Source organism: Babylonia areolata, chromosome 9 (assembly GCF_041734735.1).
Source record: "Babylonia areolata isolate BAREFJ2019XMU chromosome 9, ASM4173473v1, whole genome shotgun sequence".
NCBI lineage: Eukaryota > Metazoa > Mollusca > Gastropoda > Neogastropoda > Buccinidae > Babylonia > Babylonia areolata.
In genome coordinates this window covers 15001-32500 of record NC_134884.1, presented here as the reverse complement: position 1 = coordinate 32500, position 17500 = coordinate 15001, and the positions used below count along the sequence as shown (strand labels likewise).

Sequence of the window (17500 nt, the reverse complement as noted above, 5' to 3'; positions counted from 1 at the left end):
TCAAAATCACCCTGACTCAGAACCACCCTGACACCCGCTCAGAACCACCCTGACATCCGCTCAGAACCACCCTGACACCCGCTCAGAACCACCCTGACTCAGAACTACCCTGTCACCCGCTCAGAATCACCCTGACTCAGAACTACCCTGTCACCCGCTCAGAATCACCCTGACTCAGAACCACCCTGACATCCGCTCAGAACCACCCTGACATCCGCTCAGAACCACCCTGACATCCGCTCAGAACCACCCTGACTCAGAACTACCCTGTCACCCGCTCAGAATCACCCTGACTCAGAATTACCCTGACAGCCACTCAAAATCACCCTGACTCAGAACTACCTTGGCACCCACTCAAAATCACCCTGACTCAGAACCACCCTGACACCCGCTCAGAACCACCCTGACTCAGAACCACCCTGACACCCTGTCACGGCTCGTGGGCGATCTGCGTGCATGCCTGTCTACATTTTGTTCCCCTTCTCTTTTCCCCCTTTCTCTCTCCCTTCTTCCCCCCCCCTCTCTCTCCCTTCTCCTCCTCTCTCCCCCTTCTTTTCCTCTCTCTCCATTCTCCCCCTCTTTCCATCCCTCTCCTTCACCTCCCTCTCTCCTTCGTGCTTTTGCACGTGTGGCATGTCCCTTCTCCTGAACGGTTTTTTTTCGAACTCTGAGCGAGTTCAGGAGTCAATCTGGTTAGGAGAGAGAGATTTCTCTGGGCTGTTGACGCCAAGCTTCGCAGAGAGACGGGTCGCCGTTCCAGCGTGCGTGCTGTAGGGCGCCGTCGATGAAGTAGTGGGGGCGTTTCCCTTTGTCACCCCTTCTTCTGTATTTGTCTGTTTCACTCTGGGCCAGTGACGTGCCTGGTGACAGGTGAGGGAGTCTGTGTTTGTTGTCGTAACATTTAGTGATGTGACTTGTGATTAAGCGAGGTTTAGGTTGTTTGTAAGGTTAATGTGATGTTTTTTTTTTAGTGGATATCTTTTAAATACAGTATTCTTTTACTTCCAAATATAGGGGGGAATTAGTAAATTTGTTGTGTTTAGGTGTAACATTTTTGCCATAATAATATTCAGCTCAGATTGTTTCAAATTTGTTTTTGGAAATGTGATATAGCCTGACTGGTGCCGTTTCAATTATTCAGAACTAGTATCATTGAAACTTGAATATTGTTATTGCCTTGTTTAGCGCAATGTATATTGCTTAAGGAAGACAAGGGGGGTGGGGTGTGGTATACTTTTACAACTGGTTTAAAAACAACCAGTCTACAGAGCCAATGGGGTGTTACAGGTTTTCCGGTGTTTCTTCCCCTTCGTGCCGCTGCCTTCGACGGGCCCCCAGAACACAAGCCTGGAAACTCCCTCACCCCCGTTCCCACTCCCGCTCCCACTCCATACTTCCATCTACCCCTTTTCCACCTTTCCACTGTCCCTCTGGCCGACCAGCTTCAGCCATCAAGCTACGGGTGTCCGTTTTCGGCTGTCAGCACGAGTTTGAACTCTGGCAGTGGGGTTGAGCAGCACTGGTGCTGCAGGTTGACTGTAACTTGTAGAATTGTTCTGTGTTTAGATAAAGGTTATTTTTTGGTTTGTAATGCCTTGTTTTGTGGCGTGTATTTAGTTATGTATTTTTGCATCACCTCAGTAAAGCAACGAGCTGAACTCTTCTGTGTCGCTGTGTTTGTGTTGTCGGGACGTTAGCTAGTCTGGGAAGGGGTGGGGGTTTATGGGCAACCCCTTACGGGTTGTGACACACCCGCTCAGAACCACCCTGACTCAGAACCACCCTGACATCCGCTCAGAACCACCCTGACTCAGAACTACCCTGTCACCCGTACAGAATCATCCTGACTCGTAACCACCCTCATACCCGCTCAGAACCACTCCGACTCAGAAGCACCCTGTCAGTTCACCTCAAATAGTGTCCGTTGGAAAGGTCAGCAAGGCGGGTTTTTTTGCTCTCGATTGGCGTCAAAGGTCAAAATAGTACAGAACTCCCAGGCAGTGATAAGCATTGGGCTTTTGATGCCGTCTGCCCACGTCATTTGTGTGAACCAACAAGTCTGCCCACGTCATTTGTGTGAACCAACAACAGTCTGCCCACGTCATTTGTGTGAACCAACAACAGTCTGCCCACGTCATTTGTGTGAACTAATAACAGTCTGCCCACGTCATTTGTGTGAACCAACAACAGTCTGCCCACGTCATTTGTGTGAACCAACAACAGTCTGCCCACGTCATTTGTGTGAACTAACAACAGTCTGCCCACGTCATTCGTGTGAACCAACAACAGTCTGCCCACGTCATTTGTGTGAACTAACAACAGTCTGCCCACGTCATTTGTGTGAACTAACAACAGTCTGCCCACGTCATTTGTGTGAACCAACAACAGTCTGCCCACGTCATTTGTGTGAACTAACAACAGTCTGCCCACGTCATTTGTGTGAACCAATAACAGTCTGCCCACGTCATTTGTGTGAACCAACAACAGTCTGCCCACGTCATTTGTGTGAACCAACAACAGTCTGCCCACGTCATTTGTGTGAACTAACAACAGTCTGCCCACGTCATTTGTGTGAACCAACAACAGTCTGCCCACGTCATTTGTGTGAACCAACAGTCTGCCCACGTCATTTGTGTGAACTAACAACAGTCTGCCCACGTCATTCGTGTGAACTAATAAGTCTGCCCACGTCATTTGTGTGAACTAATAAGTCTGCCCACGTCATTCGTGTGAACTAACAACAGTCTGCCCACGTCATTTGTGTGAACTAATAAGTCTGCCCACGTCATTCGTGTGAACTAATAACAGTCTGCCCACGTCATTCGTGTGAACTAATAAGTCTGCCCACGTCATGTGTATGAACTAATAACAGTCTGCCCACGTCATTTGTGTGAACTAATAACAGTCTGCCCACGTTATGTGTATGAACTAATAACAGTCTGCCCACGTTATGTGTATGAACTAATAACAGTCTGCCCACGTCATGTGTATGAACTAATAACAGTCTGACCACGTCATGTGTATGAACTAACAGTCTGCCCACGTCATTTGTGTGAACTAATAACAGTCTGCCCACGTTATGTGTATGAACTAATAACAGTCTGCCCACGTCATTTGTGTGAAATAATAACAGTCTGCCCACATCATGTGTATGAACTAACAGTCTGCCCACGTCATTTGTGTGAAATAATAACAGTCTGCCCACGTTATGTGTATGAACTAATAACAGTCTGCCCACGTCATGTGTATGAACTAATAACAGTCTGACCACGTCATGTGTATGAACTAACAGTCTGCCCACGTCATTTGTGTGAAATAATAACAGTCTGCCCACGTCATTTGTGTGAACCAACAACAGTCTGCCCACGTCATTTGTGTGAACTAACAACAGTCTGCCCACGTCATTTGTGTGAACTAATAAGTCTGCCCACGTCATTCGTGTGAACTAATAAGTCTGCCCACGTCATTCGTGTGAACTAATAACAGTCTGCCCACGTCATTTGTGTGAACTAATAACAGTCTGCCCACGTCATTCGTGTGAACTAATAAGTCTGCCCACGTCATTCGTGTGAACTAAGTCTGCCCACGTCATGTGTATGAACTAATAACAGTCTGCCCACGTCATTTGTGTGAACTAATAACAGTCTGCCCACGTTATGTGTATGAACTAATAACAGTCTGCCCACGTCATGTGTATGAACTAATAACAGTCTGACCACGTCATGTGTATGAACTAACAGTCTGCCCACGTCATTTGTGTGAACTAATAACAGTCTGCCCACGTTATGTGTATGAACTAATAACAGTCTGCCCACGTCATTTGTGTGAAATAATAACAGTCTGCCCACGTCATGTGTATGAACTAATAACAGTCTGCCCACGTCATTTGTGTGAAATAATAACAGTCTGCCCACGTCATGTGTATGAACTAATAACAGTCTGCCCACGTCATGTGTATGAACTAATAACAGTCTGACCACGTCATGTGTATGAACTAACAGTCTGCCCACGTCATTTGTGTGAACTAATAACAGTCTGCCCACGTTATGTGTATGAACTAATAACAGTCTGCCCACGTCATTTGTGTGAACTAATAACAGTCTGCCCACGTCATGTGTATGAACTAATAACAGTCTGCCCACGTCATTTGAGTGAACTAATAACGGCGTGCCCACGTGAATTGTGTGAACTGCTATTCACATACGATCTGCTCAGTTCAGCCGAGGACAATTTTAACAGCATTTTCACACTACCACTGCTATCCCAAAGGTCACTCACACAAACGGATGTGGCGCGACCTAAAAGCAGCTCATTGAGTGCAATGGCCGACGTTGACAAGTCTGGTCGAGCCGGTTACTTTCCACTCTCGGCTCAAGAACCAACTGGCTCATCCAACGGTCACGACGGAGCGACCCCAACGACACGAACTGTGACCTCTGCCAACAGCCAGCTGAAACACCACGGGTGGTTCCCTTCATAAGACGGTCAGTGGGTAATTGTCAGTGTGTTAGCGCCCAGGTTTTTTGTTTTTTTTGTTGTTTTTTTTTAATTGATCGGAATCATAATCTTCTTGTGTTTCGTCACCACAGTTGCGCCATCCGAGATCATTAGGGTTCACGACATTTGATCATTGTTTTCAGTAAGACTGAGGTTCAGAAGTTGGTGTTCTGCATGGGGTTGACGACAGACACATGTATAGTTCGTCCGTCGGGATCGACGAGGACCATCTAGTCATCCTGCGGGTGGGTGGGTTGGGCTCTGTGGGTGCGCAGATGACTGGTCAGGCCAATCCGCGCCCGGAAGGTTCTGACACAGTGTGATCAGGGGATGGTGGTGGCTGTCAGGGACTTGCTGGCACTGCTTTTCCTGGCCTGTCTGCGTTGCTCTGTTGCAGCAATTCTGTTGGCCTCACAGGATTTGGCGCACTTGTGGACAGCTGAACGCCACTTTGGTCTGTCCATTGCATTCAGCTCCCATATGTCATGGCTGATGTTGAAGACTTTCAGAGAAGCTTTCAGAGTGTCTTTGAAGCGCCTCTTTTGGCCTCCATGGAAGCGCTTGCCATGTTGGAGTTCGCCGTACAGCAGTTTCTTGGGGAGCCAGTGGTCTGGCATGCGAACTACATGGCCTGCCCAGCGCAGCTGGGCCTGCATCAAGATGGTGTAGATGCTGGGCAAGTTTGCACGAGTGAGTACCTCTGTGTCAGGGATCTTCTCTTGCCACTTTATGCCGAGAAGTTTTCTGAGGCTGGTGGTGTGGAAGTGGTTCAGCTTTTTGGCGTGGCGTTTGTAGACCGTCCATGATTCGCATCCATAGAGCAGTGTGGTGAGAACTATGGCCTTGTATAGTTTGAGCTTCGTCTCTAGGGTGATGCCTACTCCTGTTCCAAACGTTCTTAAGGAGTCTGCCGAAGGCAGCGCTGACTTTGGCGAGTCTGGCATTTACCTCGTCGTCGATGACAACTGTGCGAGAGAGTACTGCCCAGGTATGTGAACTTGTCCACCGCGTTCAGTCGTTGCCCGTTGATGGAAATGTTTGGTTCAACGTAAGGCTTTCCTGGAGCTGGCTGGTGCATCACCTCAGTCTTCTTTGTGCTGATTGTGAGGCCAAAGTTGTCACAGGCAGCAGAGAACTTGTCGACACTGTGTTGCATGTCAGCTTCGGAGGCAGCGTTGAGAGCGCAGTGATCAGCAAACAGGAAGTCGTTGACGGTGTCTGTCCTCACCTTGGTTTTTGCTTGAAGCCTCCTGAGGTTAAAGAGTGAGCCATCTGTGCGGTACCTGATGCCAATGCCTACGTCAGCGTCTCTGAAGGCATCTGTCAGCATGGCTGAAAACATGAAACTGAACAGGGTGGGGGCAAGAACACACCCTTGCTCGACTCCGTTGGATACAGGGAATGGTTCTGAAGTCTCTCCGTTGTCTTAGACTTGGGCCAGCATCCCATCGTGTAGTTGCCGTATGATGGTGATGAACTTTCTGGGACACCCGTACTTCGCCATGCTTCTAAAAAGGCCATCTCTGCTAACAGTATCGAAGGCCTCGGTCAGATCGACATAGGTGGAGTAAAGGTCGGCGTTCTGTTCCTGACACTTCTCCTGGAGCTGCCTGGCAGCTAACACCATGTCGATAGTCCCGCGTTCTTTCCGGAAGCCACACTGGCTCTCTGGTAGGAGACCTTGCTCAAGGTGCGCTATGAGACGGTTGAGTAGCACTCTGGCCAGAGTCTTGCCTGCAACGGGCAGCAGGGTTATTCCACGATGGTTGTCACAGGCCTGACGATTTCCTTTGCGCTTGTACAGGTGTATGATGGAAGTGTCTTTGAAGTCCTGTGGAACTGCCTCATGCTGCCAGATGAGCTGGAACAGCTGATGAAGCTTCTCAGTCAGCGCCATACCACCTTCTTTGTAGACCTCAGCTGGAATGGAGTCTGAGCCAGGGGCTTTGCCACTGGATAGCAGACGGATAGCTTTCTGGGTCTCCTCCAAAGTTGGAATGGCATCCACTGACTCACTGACTGGCACCTGGGGGAGTCGGTCGATGGCTTCATCATTGATGGTGGAGGGGCGGTTCAGTACGCTGTCAAAGTGTTCAGCCCATCTCTCAAGGATCCCGTCCTTGTCAGTGATCAGGGTAGAGCCATCAACACTGAGGAGTGGAGCAGATCCGGAGGTGGTGGGACCGTAGACTTCTTTCAGGCCGTTATAGAAGTTCTTCATGTCGTTCCTGTCTGCAAAGCCCTGGATCTCACCAGCTTTGTTGCTCAACCAGGAATCCTGCATCTGCCGCAGCTTCAGCTGTATGGTGCTGCGTGCGCTCTTCAGTATGTCTTTCTTTGACTGTGACTTGTGATCTTCAATGTGGGCTCTGTAGGCTTGGCGTTTGTCTTCTAGCAGCTGCTTGATCTCAGTGCAGTTCTCATCAAACCAGTCTTTGTGCTTCCTGACAGAAGGCCCCAGGCACTCCATGGCAGTGTTGTACACCGTCTCATGCAGTGCGCCCCATGCTGCCTCCACATTAGCGCCCATGGTTTTTTTGTTGTTGTTTTTTAATTGATCGGAATCATAATCTTCTTGTGTTTCGTCACCACAGTTGCGCCATCCGAGATCATTAGGGTTGACGACATTAATTTTTTATCATTGTTTTCAGTAAGACTGAGGTTCAGAAGTTGGTGTTCTGCATAGGGTTGACGACAGACACACGGGAATGACAATTCAGACAGACACTGAGACAGACGAACTGAGAATAGACAGAGAAAAGACACTGGAGATACAATTAAGACAGACAGACTGACTGAGAAGAAAAAAAAACGACACGGGAAATACACTGCAGACAGACAGACAGACAGACAGACAGACAGACAGAGGAACAAAGAAAGGAAAGGAAAAAGGGAAATGCAGTTGACAGACAGACAGACAGACATAGAACAAAGAAAGGAAAGGAAAAAAGGGAAATACAATTGACAGACAGACAGACAGACAGACATAGAACAAAGAAAGGAAAGGAAAAAAGGGAAATACAATTGACAGACAGACAGACAGACAGACAGACATAGAACAAATAAAGGAAAGGAAAAAGGGAAATACAACTGACAGACAGACATAGAACAATCTGAGAAACGGCGAAGAAAACGAGGGAAATACGACAAATTGACATTGAAGTGCAATGTGTGAGCACACTATCAGCTTCCAGCTTGTTGATCTTTTGTTATTGCCTGTATTTGTAATTGATGTGTGCTGTTGAACGACTAAAGTTAATTTAGACAAATGACGTACTGCTTTGAAGATGATTGTAGGCTTGAGCCACACTGGGGTTGTCTCTGGGATAGGTGTTGGTCAGTTCCATTATCACACTGGCCATGTCCGCACTGTCCACCATCTTCTCTGCCATGACCCCTGGGCAGGCAAGAAAAAACAACAACAAAAAACGTTAAAAAGTTCCCACGGTCATGCAGCCATCAGGGCAGTGAATCTATATTTACTGTGTCCAGGGCTCGGCATGGGAAGGCAGTGAATTTACTGTGTCCAGGGCTCGGCATGGGAAGGCAGTGAATCTATATTTACTGTGTTCAGGGCTCGGCATGGGAAGGCAGTGATTCTATATTTACTGTGTCCAGGGCACGGCATGGGAAGGCAATGAATCTATATTTACTGTGTTCAGGGCACGGCATGGGAAGGCAATGAATCTATATTTACTGTGTTCAGGGCACGGCATGGGAAGGCAGTGAATCTATATTTACTGTGTTCAGGGCACGGCATGGGAAGGCAATGAATCTATATTTACTGTGTTCAGGGCACGGCATGGGAAGGCAGTGGATCTATATTTACTGTGTTCAGGGCTCGGCATGGGAAGGCAATGAATCTATATTTACTGTGTCCAGGGCACGGCATGGGAAGATCAGACTGTGGTCATAAAGTCACAGGTAGAAGATCAGGCTGTGGTCATAAAGTCAAAGGTAGAAGATCAGGCTGTGGTCATAAAGTCAAAGGTAGAAGATCAGGCTGTGGTCATAAAGTCAAAGGTAGAAGATCAGGGTGTGGTCATAAAGTCTCAGGCAGAAGATCAGGCTGTGGTCATAAAGTCAAAGGTAGAAGATCAGGCTGTGGACATAAAGTCTCAGGTAGAAGATGAGGCTGTGGACATAAAGTCTCAGGTAGAAGATCAGGCTGTGGACATAAAGTCTCAGGTAGAAGATCAGGCTGTGGACATAAAGTCTCAGGTGGGAGAAGACATAAAGTCTGGAGTGGGACTGATACTCGTTGATAGTGATGTGCAGGAAAGAAAGGTGGAGTGGGTGGGGAAAAAGGGTGGGTGTGTGGAGGGAAGAAAGGTAAAAAAGAAAGATTCCATCTTTGGAAAGAGCTCAGCGCTTTGTCTCCGACCAAGGACAGGTATTAGGTGTATACAGGTATCACTGTCAATTAATCGATGTCTACCTGACGGGGCTTGTGGCGGGGGCGATGGACATCGGTGTAGAAACAGGTGGGCCGCTGCTGCCTGGTCTTCCTCTGGCCTGGTGGAGTCCGCCATGATGTCGGGCAGAGTGCCGGTGCACGGGTCCTCGGTCGTGTCTGCCAGGGCTGGGGACAGGCAGCACGTGTCCCTTGTGACAGCCTCAAACTACCACCCCCCCCCCCCCACCCACCCCACGCTGGAATTTGCCCCGGGTCATTCTGGGTTAGCCTCGAATGACTCCCGGTGTAACAGCATCAGACTACCCCCACGCTGGAATTTACCCCGGGTCATTCTGGGTTAGCCTCGAATGACTCCCGGTGTAACAGCATCAGACTACCCCCACGCTGGAATTTACCCCGGGTCATTTTGGGCTAGCCTCGAATGAATCCCGGTGTAACAGCATCAGACTACCCCCACGCTGGAATTTACCCCGGGTCATTCTGGGCTAGCCGTGATTGACGCCTGGTGTAACGGCATCAAACTACCCCCACGCTGGAGGTTACCCCGGGTCATTGTGGGCTGGCCTCGATTGACGCCCAAGGTCATTTGTGGCTAGTCAAAATCGAATCCCCATAGTTGGAAATTACTTGATTAAGTTACAAGAAAGGGAAAGCCTTCACTGACTCCCTGTCTCCTTTCCATTACAACTCACCTGAACTAAAGTCCTACTTTCATAGCCTGCCCCCCTCCTTTACTGACTGCCTGTCCTTTACTGACTGCCTGCCCCCCTCCTTTACTGACTGCCTGTCCTCCTTTACTGACTGCCTGCCCCCCCTCATTTACTGACTGCCTGTCTGTCCTCCTTTACTGACTGCCTGTCTGTCCTCCTTTACTGACTGCCTGCCCCCCTCCTTTACTGACTCCCTGTCCCCCTCCTTTGCTGACTGCCTGCCCCCCTCCTTTACTGACTGCCTGTCCCCCTCCTTTACTGACTGTCTGTCCCCCTCCTTTACTGACTCCCTGCCCCCTCCTTTACTGACTGCCTGCCCCCCTCCTTTACTGACTCCCTGCCCCCTCCTTTACTGACTGCCTGTCCCCCTCCTTTACTGACTCCCTGTCTGTCCTCCTTTACTGACTGTCTGTCCCCCTCCTTTACTGACTGCCTGCCCCCTCCTTTACTGACTCCCTGCCCCCCTCCTTTACTGACTGCCTGTCCCCCTCCTTTACTGACTGCCTGTCCCCCTCCTTTACTGACTCCCTGTCTGTCCTCCTTTACTGACTGCCTGCCCCCTCCTTTACTGACTCCCTGTCTGTCCTCCTTTACTGACTGCCTGTCCCCCTCCTTTACTGACTGCCTGTCCCCCTCCTTTACTGACTCCCTGTCCCCCTCCTTTACTGACTCCTTGTCTGTCCTTTACTGACTCCATGTCCTTTACTGACTGTCCTCCTTAACTGACTGTCTGTCCTCCTTAACTGACTGTCTGTCCATTACTGACTCCCTGTCTGTGCTCCTTTACTGACTCCCGTCCCCCCTCCTTTACTGACTTTGTCCCTCCACCTTTACTGACTTTGTCCCTCCACCTTTACTTTGTCCTTCCACCTTTACTTTGCCCCTCCACCTTTACTGACTTTGCCCCTCCACCTTTACTGACTTTGTCCCTCCACCTTTACTGACTTTGCCCCTCCACCTTTACTTTGTCCTTCCACCTTTACTTTGTCCCTCCACCTTTACTGACTTTGTCCCTCCACCTTTACTGACTTTGTCCCTCCACCTTTACTTTGTCCCTCCACATTTACTTTGTCCCTCCACCTTTACTGACTTTGTCCCTCCACCTTTACTTTGTCCCTCCACCTTTACTGACTTTGTCCCTCCACCTTTACTTTGCCCCTCCACCTTTACTGACTTTGTCCCTCCGCCTTTACTTTGTCCCTCCACCTTTACTGACTTTGTCCCTCCGCCTTTACTTTGTCCCTCCGCCTTTACTTTGTCCCTCCGCCTTTACTTTGCCCCTCCACCTTTACTTTGTCCCTCCACCTTTACTGACTTTGTCCCTCCACCTTTACTTTGTCCCTCCACCTTTACTGACTTTGTCCCTCCGCCTTTACTTTGTCCCTCCACCTTTACTGACTTTGTCCCTCCGCCTTTACTTTGTCCCTCCACCTTTACTTTGTCCCTCCACCTTTACTTTGTCCCTCCACCTTTACTGACTTTGTCCCTCCACCTTTACTTTGTCCCTCCACCTTTACTTTGTCCCTCCACCTTTACTTTGTCCCTCCACCTTTACTTTGCCCCTCCACCTTTACTTTGTCCCTCCACCTTTACTGACTTTGCCCCTCCACCTTTACTTTGTCCCTCCACCTTTACTTTGTCCCTCCACCTTTACTTTGTCCCTCCACCTTTACTTTGTCCCTCCACCTTTACTTTGCCCCTCCACCTTTACTTTGTCCCTCCACCTTTACTTTGCCCCTCCACCTTTACTTTGTCCCTCCACCTTTACTTTGTCCCTCCACCTTTACTTTGCCCCTCCACCTTTACTGACTTTGTCCCTCCACCTTTACTTTGTCCCTCCACCTTTACTTTGTCCCTCCACCTTTACTTTGCCCCTCCACCTTTACTGACTTTGTCCCTCCACCTTTACTTTGTCCCTCCACCTTTACTGACTTTGTCCCTCCACCTTTACTTTGTCCCTCCACCTTTACTTTGTCCCTCCACCTTTACTTTGCCCCTCCACCTTTACTTTGTCCCTCCACCTTTACTTTGTCCCTCCACCTTTACTTTGCCCCTCCACCTTTACTTTGTCCCTCCACCTTTACTTTGTCCCTCCACCTTTACTTTGTCCCTCCACCTTTACTTTGCCCCTCCACCTTTACTTTGCCCCTCCACCTTTACTTTGCTCCTCCACCTTTACTTTGCCCCTCCACCTTTACTTTGCCCCTCCACCTTTACTTTGCCCCTCCACCTTTACTTTGCCCCTCCACCTTTACTTTGCCCCTCCACCTTTACTTTGCCCCTCCACCTTTACTTTGTCCCTCCACCTTTACTGACTTTGTCCCTCCACCTTTACTGACTTTGTCCCTCCACCTTTACTTTGTCCCTCCACCTTTACTTTGCCCCTCCACCTTTACTTTGTCCCTCCACCTTTACTTTGTCCCTCCACCTTTACTTTGCTCCTCCACCTTTACTGACTCCCTGTCCCTTCTTCACAACTCAAGTGAGGTTAAGTCTTATTTCCATGGCCTGTATCGACACTCCTCCCAACTACAGCGTGACGAAGGCAAGAAAGTGGGTGGGTCTTGGCAACCCTGTTCCGACACTTCTCCACAATGAGATGTGGTAGAAGGAGAGGAAGGTGTCGTTCTAGATCAGCATGTCAAGCGCCATCCCTGTCATCCACCCCTCCATGTTAGATAGGAAGTTGTGGTAGATCAGATTGAGGGTGGTAGGCGGTCGGGATGGGGAGTGCGGGGAGAGGGGGGGGGGGGGCGGCAGTTATGACAGGTTGAAGGTAACCCCGAAGGTCATTCCAGGCTCGACTACATAGACCCCAAGATTAATCTGAGCTCAAAAGGCTTTAGTTCTTTCCTGAGCATCTTTCGAAGTTTTGAAGACCAGGCCATCATCCGCAAGAGTAAGCACCCGAGCTATTCCATTGTTGTTTAAGTCTGCAAGGCCCTTCGTGTAGACATTGTAGAGTACAGGAGAGAGCGGAAACCCTTGTGCCAGTCCCATGGATAGTTTGGAAGGTGCAGACATCCAGTCTCCGAGGCGTAGGACGACGGTTCTTTCCTGAAGCGCTGCTGCTATCCATCTTGTCAGTGTCAAACTTACTCCATACCTTAGTAGCAGCTCCATGAGGTGCGCAAACTGGACTTTATTGTAGGCATCTTCAAGGTCGATTGCTACTGCTAGTGTTTCTTCTTTTCTTTGAAATCCTTCATACACCTCATATGCAAAAGCAGCTGCATTTTCCCATGTGGACTTGCCTGTTCTGTAACCACCTTGATTTGATTTGACAAACACAAAGAAACACAAACCACTTCACAAGACAAACGAAAAGAAACATAAACCACTTCACAAGACATACACAAAGAAAGAAACACAAACCACTTCACAAGACATACACAAAGAAAGAAACACAAACCACTTCACAGGACAAACACAAAGAAAGACAAACCACTTCACAAGACAAACACAAAGAAATACAAACCACTTCACAAGACAAACGCAAAGAAAGAAACACAAACCATTCACAAGACAAACACAGATAAACATATTCCACTTCACAAGACAAACACACACAAAGAAACATAAACCACTTCACAAGATAGACAAAAACAAACATAAACCACTTCACAAAACAAACACACACACACACACAAAGAAACATAAACCACTTCACAAGACAAACACAAAGCATAAACTACTTCACAAGACAAACACAAAGAAACATAAACCACTTTACAAGACAGACAAACACAAAGACTGATAAAAAAAAAAAATCATAATGAATGAAAGAGTGATGCACATTGTTTGACATTGTGGTAGGCTGTAGCCATGAGAGAGACAAACAGAAAGACCGAGAGAAAAAAGATTGCAAGGAAAGGAAACGAGAGGCGTATATTGTAGGAATCGTGTTAGGCTGAAGCCATAAGAGAGACAAACAGGAAGTGTTAGATGTATATTTACAAGATTTTTTTTTAAAGGAAAAAGAAACTAGTGACGTACGCTGACATCGTGGTAGGCTGAAGCCATAAGACAGACAAACAGGAAGTGTTACAAGATTTTTTTAAAGGAAAAAGAAAGAAACGCTGACATCGTGGTAGGCTGAAGCCATAAGAGAAGCAAAGTCTATGAAAAAAGAAAGAAAAGTATAGATTTTCTCTTAGTTAATGTGTGTGGCCGAAACAAGGATGACCCAGAGTTTTATATGTCTTTAAAACAAAGTCATGGATTTCAATATTAACAATGTAATAATGGCTGGAAAGTTTAATTTGGTTCTTGATCCATCTAGGGACTGTTGTAACCACAAGCACATTAATAATCCTAAAGGTAGAGAAGTACCAGAGAACATGAATCTTGATTTAGAACTTAATGACATGTGGCAAGATTTGAATCCTGATGGTCAAAGGTGCACATAGGGAAGAAGTAACCCGTTTCAACAAACTAGACTGGATTTCGTATTTCAGATCCAGTTATTACTTGTATTAAAGATGCAGACATCGAATGTGGTTATAGAACAGATCATTCTCTTCTTCTCATAAAAGTTGCAGTTAGGCGAAATAGTGAAACGAAATGCATTTAGGAAATTCAGTATGTCGTTAGTTTCAGTTTCAGTAGCTCAAGGAGGCGTCACTGCGTTCGGACAAAACCATATACGCTACACCACATCTGCCAAGCTGATGCCTGACCAGCAGCGTAACCCAACGCGCTTAGTCAGGCCTTGAGAGAAAAAAAAAACAAAACAAAACAAAAAAAACAAACAAAAAAAAACCGGGGAAATAAATAATAGATAAGCTTGCATAAATAAATAAATAAATAATTATAATATAGAAAAAGGTAGTAGTAATAATATTAGTAATACTAATAAAATGATAATAATAAAACATAAATAAATAAATAAGACAACAATGGTGATAAATAAGCGAATAAATGTAAAATATGAAGACACACATTCACACATACACCCACACATGCATAACAGAAATGCACCAAACATGCAGTTTCACATATATGAAAGCACAGTCAAATACATATAAACGTACATGAGCTCCAACACACACACACACACACACACACACACACACACACACATTACCGTGCACCTCCTCTAGCCCCCTCCTCCACACACTCATTTCTAGTCTAAGTATCGCAGCTTCCACGGCACACACACACACACACACACACACACACACACACACACACACACACAAAACAACAAAAAAACACACACTCACAGAGATGAACACTTACTTGTACAAGCACATATGAAAGCACAGTCAAATACATATAAACGTACATGAGCTCCAACACACACACACACATTACCTTGCACCTCCTCTACCCCCTCCTCCACACACTCATTTCTAGTCTACGTATCGCAGCTTCCACGGCACACACACATACCCACAAACACACACTCACAGAGATGAACACTTACTTGTACAAGCACACACACATACGCCCATATCTCCCACCCCCAACCCCACACACGTACATACAAAGATATACACGTACACATATCTCTCCTGACACTTGTGTACACTTTCACTCTCGCGCATTCACAAACGCACTCAAAAGCACAGACCCACACATACACACAAACACACACAGCCGCCACTGACTGGCCGCAAGAGGGATGGGAAAAGATCTCTGATGCCAAGAACGTGGCGTCTAGTGTGTTGCTCAGTCTATTGTATTTGGAAAGGCCCACAGAGACTCTGTTCCGTTTTGAAGAAATTTGCGCAATGTTGGTTTGGAAATGATGCCGATATTTGTTTGATTTGCAAAGCATCGTGCTCTACCTTTCATGTTAGACTTGCGGCCGCTCCCTCTCTCTGCTTCTATTTCTTTGAGGCGATCGATGGTGTGATGGCCTTGCACCTGTTCTTTTTGGTATTCTTTGACTTTTCTGAGGATTTCCGATTTTCCTAGATGTAGGCCGCTCGTTGGTGTTGCGTTACCAGCAAGTCTGTCAGCTCGCTCATTTCCCTTAACACCTGCATGTCCCGGGCAGTATGACCATGTGAGTTTTTTAATCTGAAAGTTGCGCATTGCGTTATGCGACTCTGGGCTTCCCATTCCGTTTTCAATTTTCTGTATGAGGTTCATTGAGTCGGTTAGAATCATGGCATGTTGGTTTCCGGGCGTATGGATGGACGATAGCCACTGGAGGGCATGTGTCACAGCTTCAACTTCCATCGTTAGGCTGGAGGTTGTGACTTTGTAGGCAGCATTCTCTTCCCAAATTGTTTTTCCATTTTGTTTCGCAGTGAATCCCCAACCAGACTGGTCTTTGGTGACTGAGCCATCTGTGTATATGATGATGTCCTCTTCTTTACTGTTTTCTTCTATAAGCAGCTTCACTTCCGCATCAGTTTTGCCCTCTGGCCATTCCCGACAATGTCTTCCTAGAGTGGGTGAAATGACTGTATTGAATAGATGGTTGAGGTTTTCGGGGTTTTTCTCCCATTCTTTTGTTTCTTTCAGGTCTTGTAGTCGGCATACTAGCTGGATTGTGTCTTCTGCTTGCCCCATCCATGATCTTCCTCGTCCTAGACGGCTGCCTTTTGGTTCTTTGACTGCGTCATGCAGTGGGTTTTGAGGGTTTTCTAATGCTTTGAAGTAGGTCTTGACCTGTTCTAACTTGCTTCTGGCCTGCACTGAAGGAAGGTCAAGCAGGTATCGCATGGTTTCTGTGGGCGTGTCTTTTGTTGTTCCAAGGATCAGCCTCATAGCTTCATTTTGTACTCTTTCTAATTTTAGGAGGTTGCTGTGAGACGGTGTTGTTAGCCCAAGTCCGTAGTCGATCACACTGAGGACGAGTGATTGGTATAGCAGGAAGAGGTGGCGTTGTTCAATTCCTTTAGTTGCCATTGCTTTTAAGACTGAAAGGCCCGTTTTGCATTTGAGAACAGTATTTTCCGTATGTTTTCTGGTCAGCATCCTGTCGAAGTGTATTCCTAGGTAGCGTAGGCATTCAGTTTTCTCAATTTGAATCCCATAGAATGACACAGAAGGTGGTGATTTGCTCGCGGTTTTGTTGTTGAGGGTGCACAGCAACGTTTGGGCTTTCGCTGGATTGATGGAAGATCCTGTGTCTTTGCACCATTGAGCAATATTGTTTAGTTGTTTCTGGACGGCTTCAGTTCTTTCCTGAGCATTTTTCGAAGTTTTGAAGACCAGGGCGTCATCCGCAAGGGTAAGCACCCGAGCAATTCCATTGTTGTTTAAGTCTGCAAGGCCCTTCGTGTAGACATTGTAGAGGACAGGAGAGAGCGGAGACCCTTGTGGCAGTCCCATGGATAGTTTAGAAGGTGCAGACATCCAGTCTCCGAGGCGTAGGACGACGGTTCTTTCCTGAAGCGCTGCTGCTATCCATCTTGTCAGTGTCAAACTTACTCCATACCTTAGTAGCAGCTCCATGAGGTGCGCAAACTGGACTTTATTGTAGGCATCTTCAAGGTCAATTGCTACTGCTAGTGTTTCTTCTTTTCTTTGAAATCCTTCATACACCTCATATGCAAAAGCAGCTGCATTTTCCCATGTGGACTTGCCTGTTCTGTAACCACCTTGATTTGAAGGGAGAATGTGCCTGTGTTCAAGATCCCTTGCAAGTTTCCTGGCTATCATGCGTTCCATGAGCTTTCCAACAATGTTTTGCATGGTTAGGATCCGGTAGCCGCTTACCTGACGATGGTCCTTTCCTGGTTTTGGTATGGGTTTTAAGAAGCTGTGTGTCCGGTCCTCCGGCACCTGTCCATTGTGGAAACCGTTTTGATATAGATTGAAAAGTTTGCTTCTGTCTTCTTCCGATAGCTTCTTGATGTCTGAGTAACGAACTTTGTCTGGGCCAGGAGCCGATTCTTTCTTGCATTTAGCTATTGCC

At 47.3% G+C, this 17500-nt stretch overlaps 1 protein-coding gene across 1 annotated transcript in view; it reads right to left on the bottom strand.

The window, feature by feature from the left end:
* LOC143285967 (serine protease 55-like) overlaps positions 1-17500 on the bottom strand; it is a 59747-nt gene that overhangs the window by 30293 nt on the left and 11954 nt on the right. The window contains exons 4-5 of the mRNA XM_076593416.1: positions 8936-9079; positions 7775-7894 (exon numbers count right to left, since the gene is read on the bottom strand). Of these exons, the coding sequence (XP_076449531.1) occupies positions 7775-7894; positions 8936-9079 (264 nt within the window). The remainder of the gene's footprint in view (positions 1-7774; positions 7895-8935; positions 9080-17500) is intronic.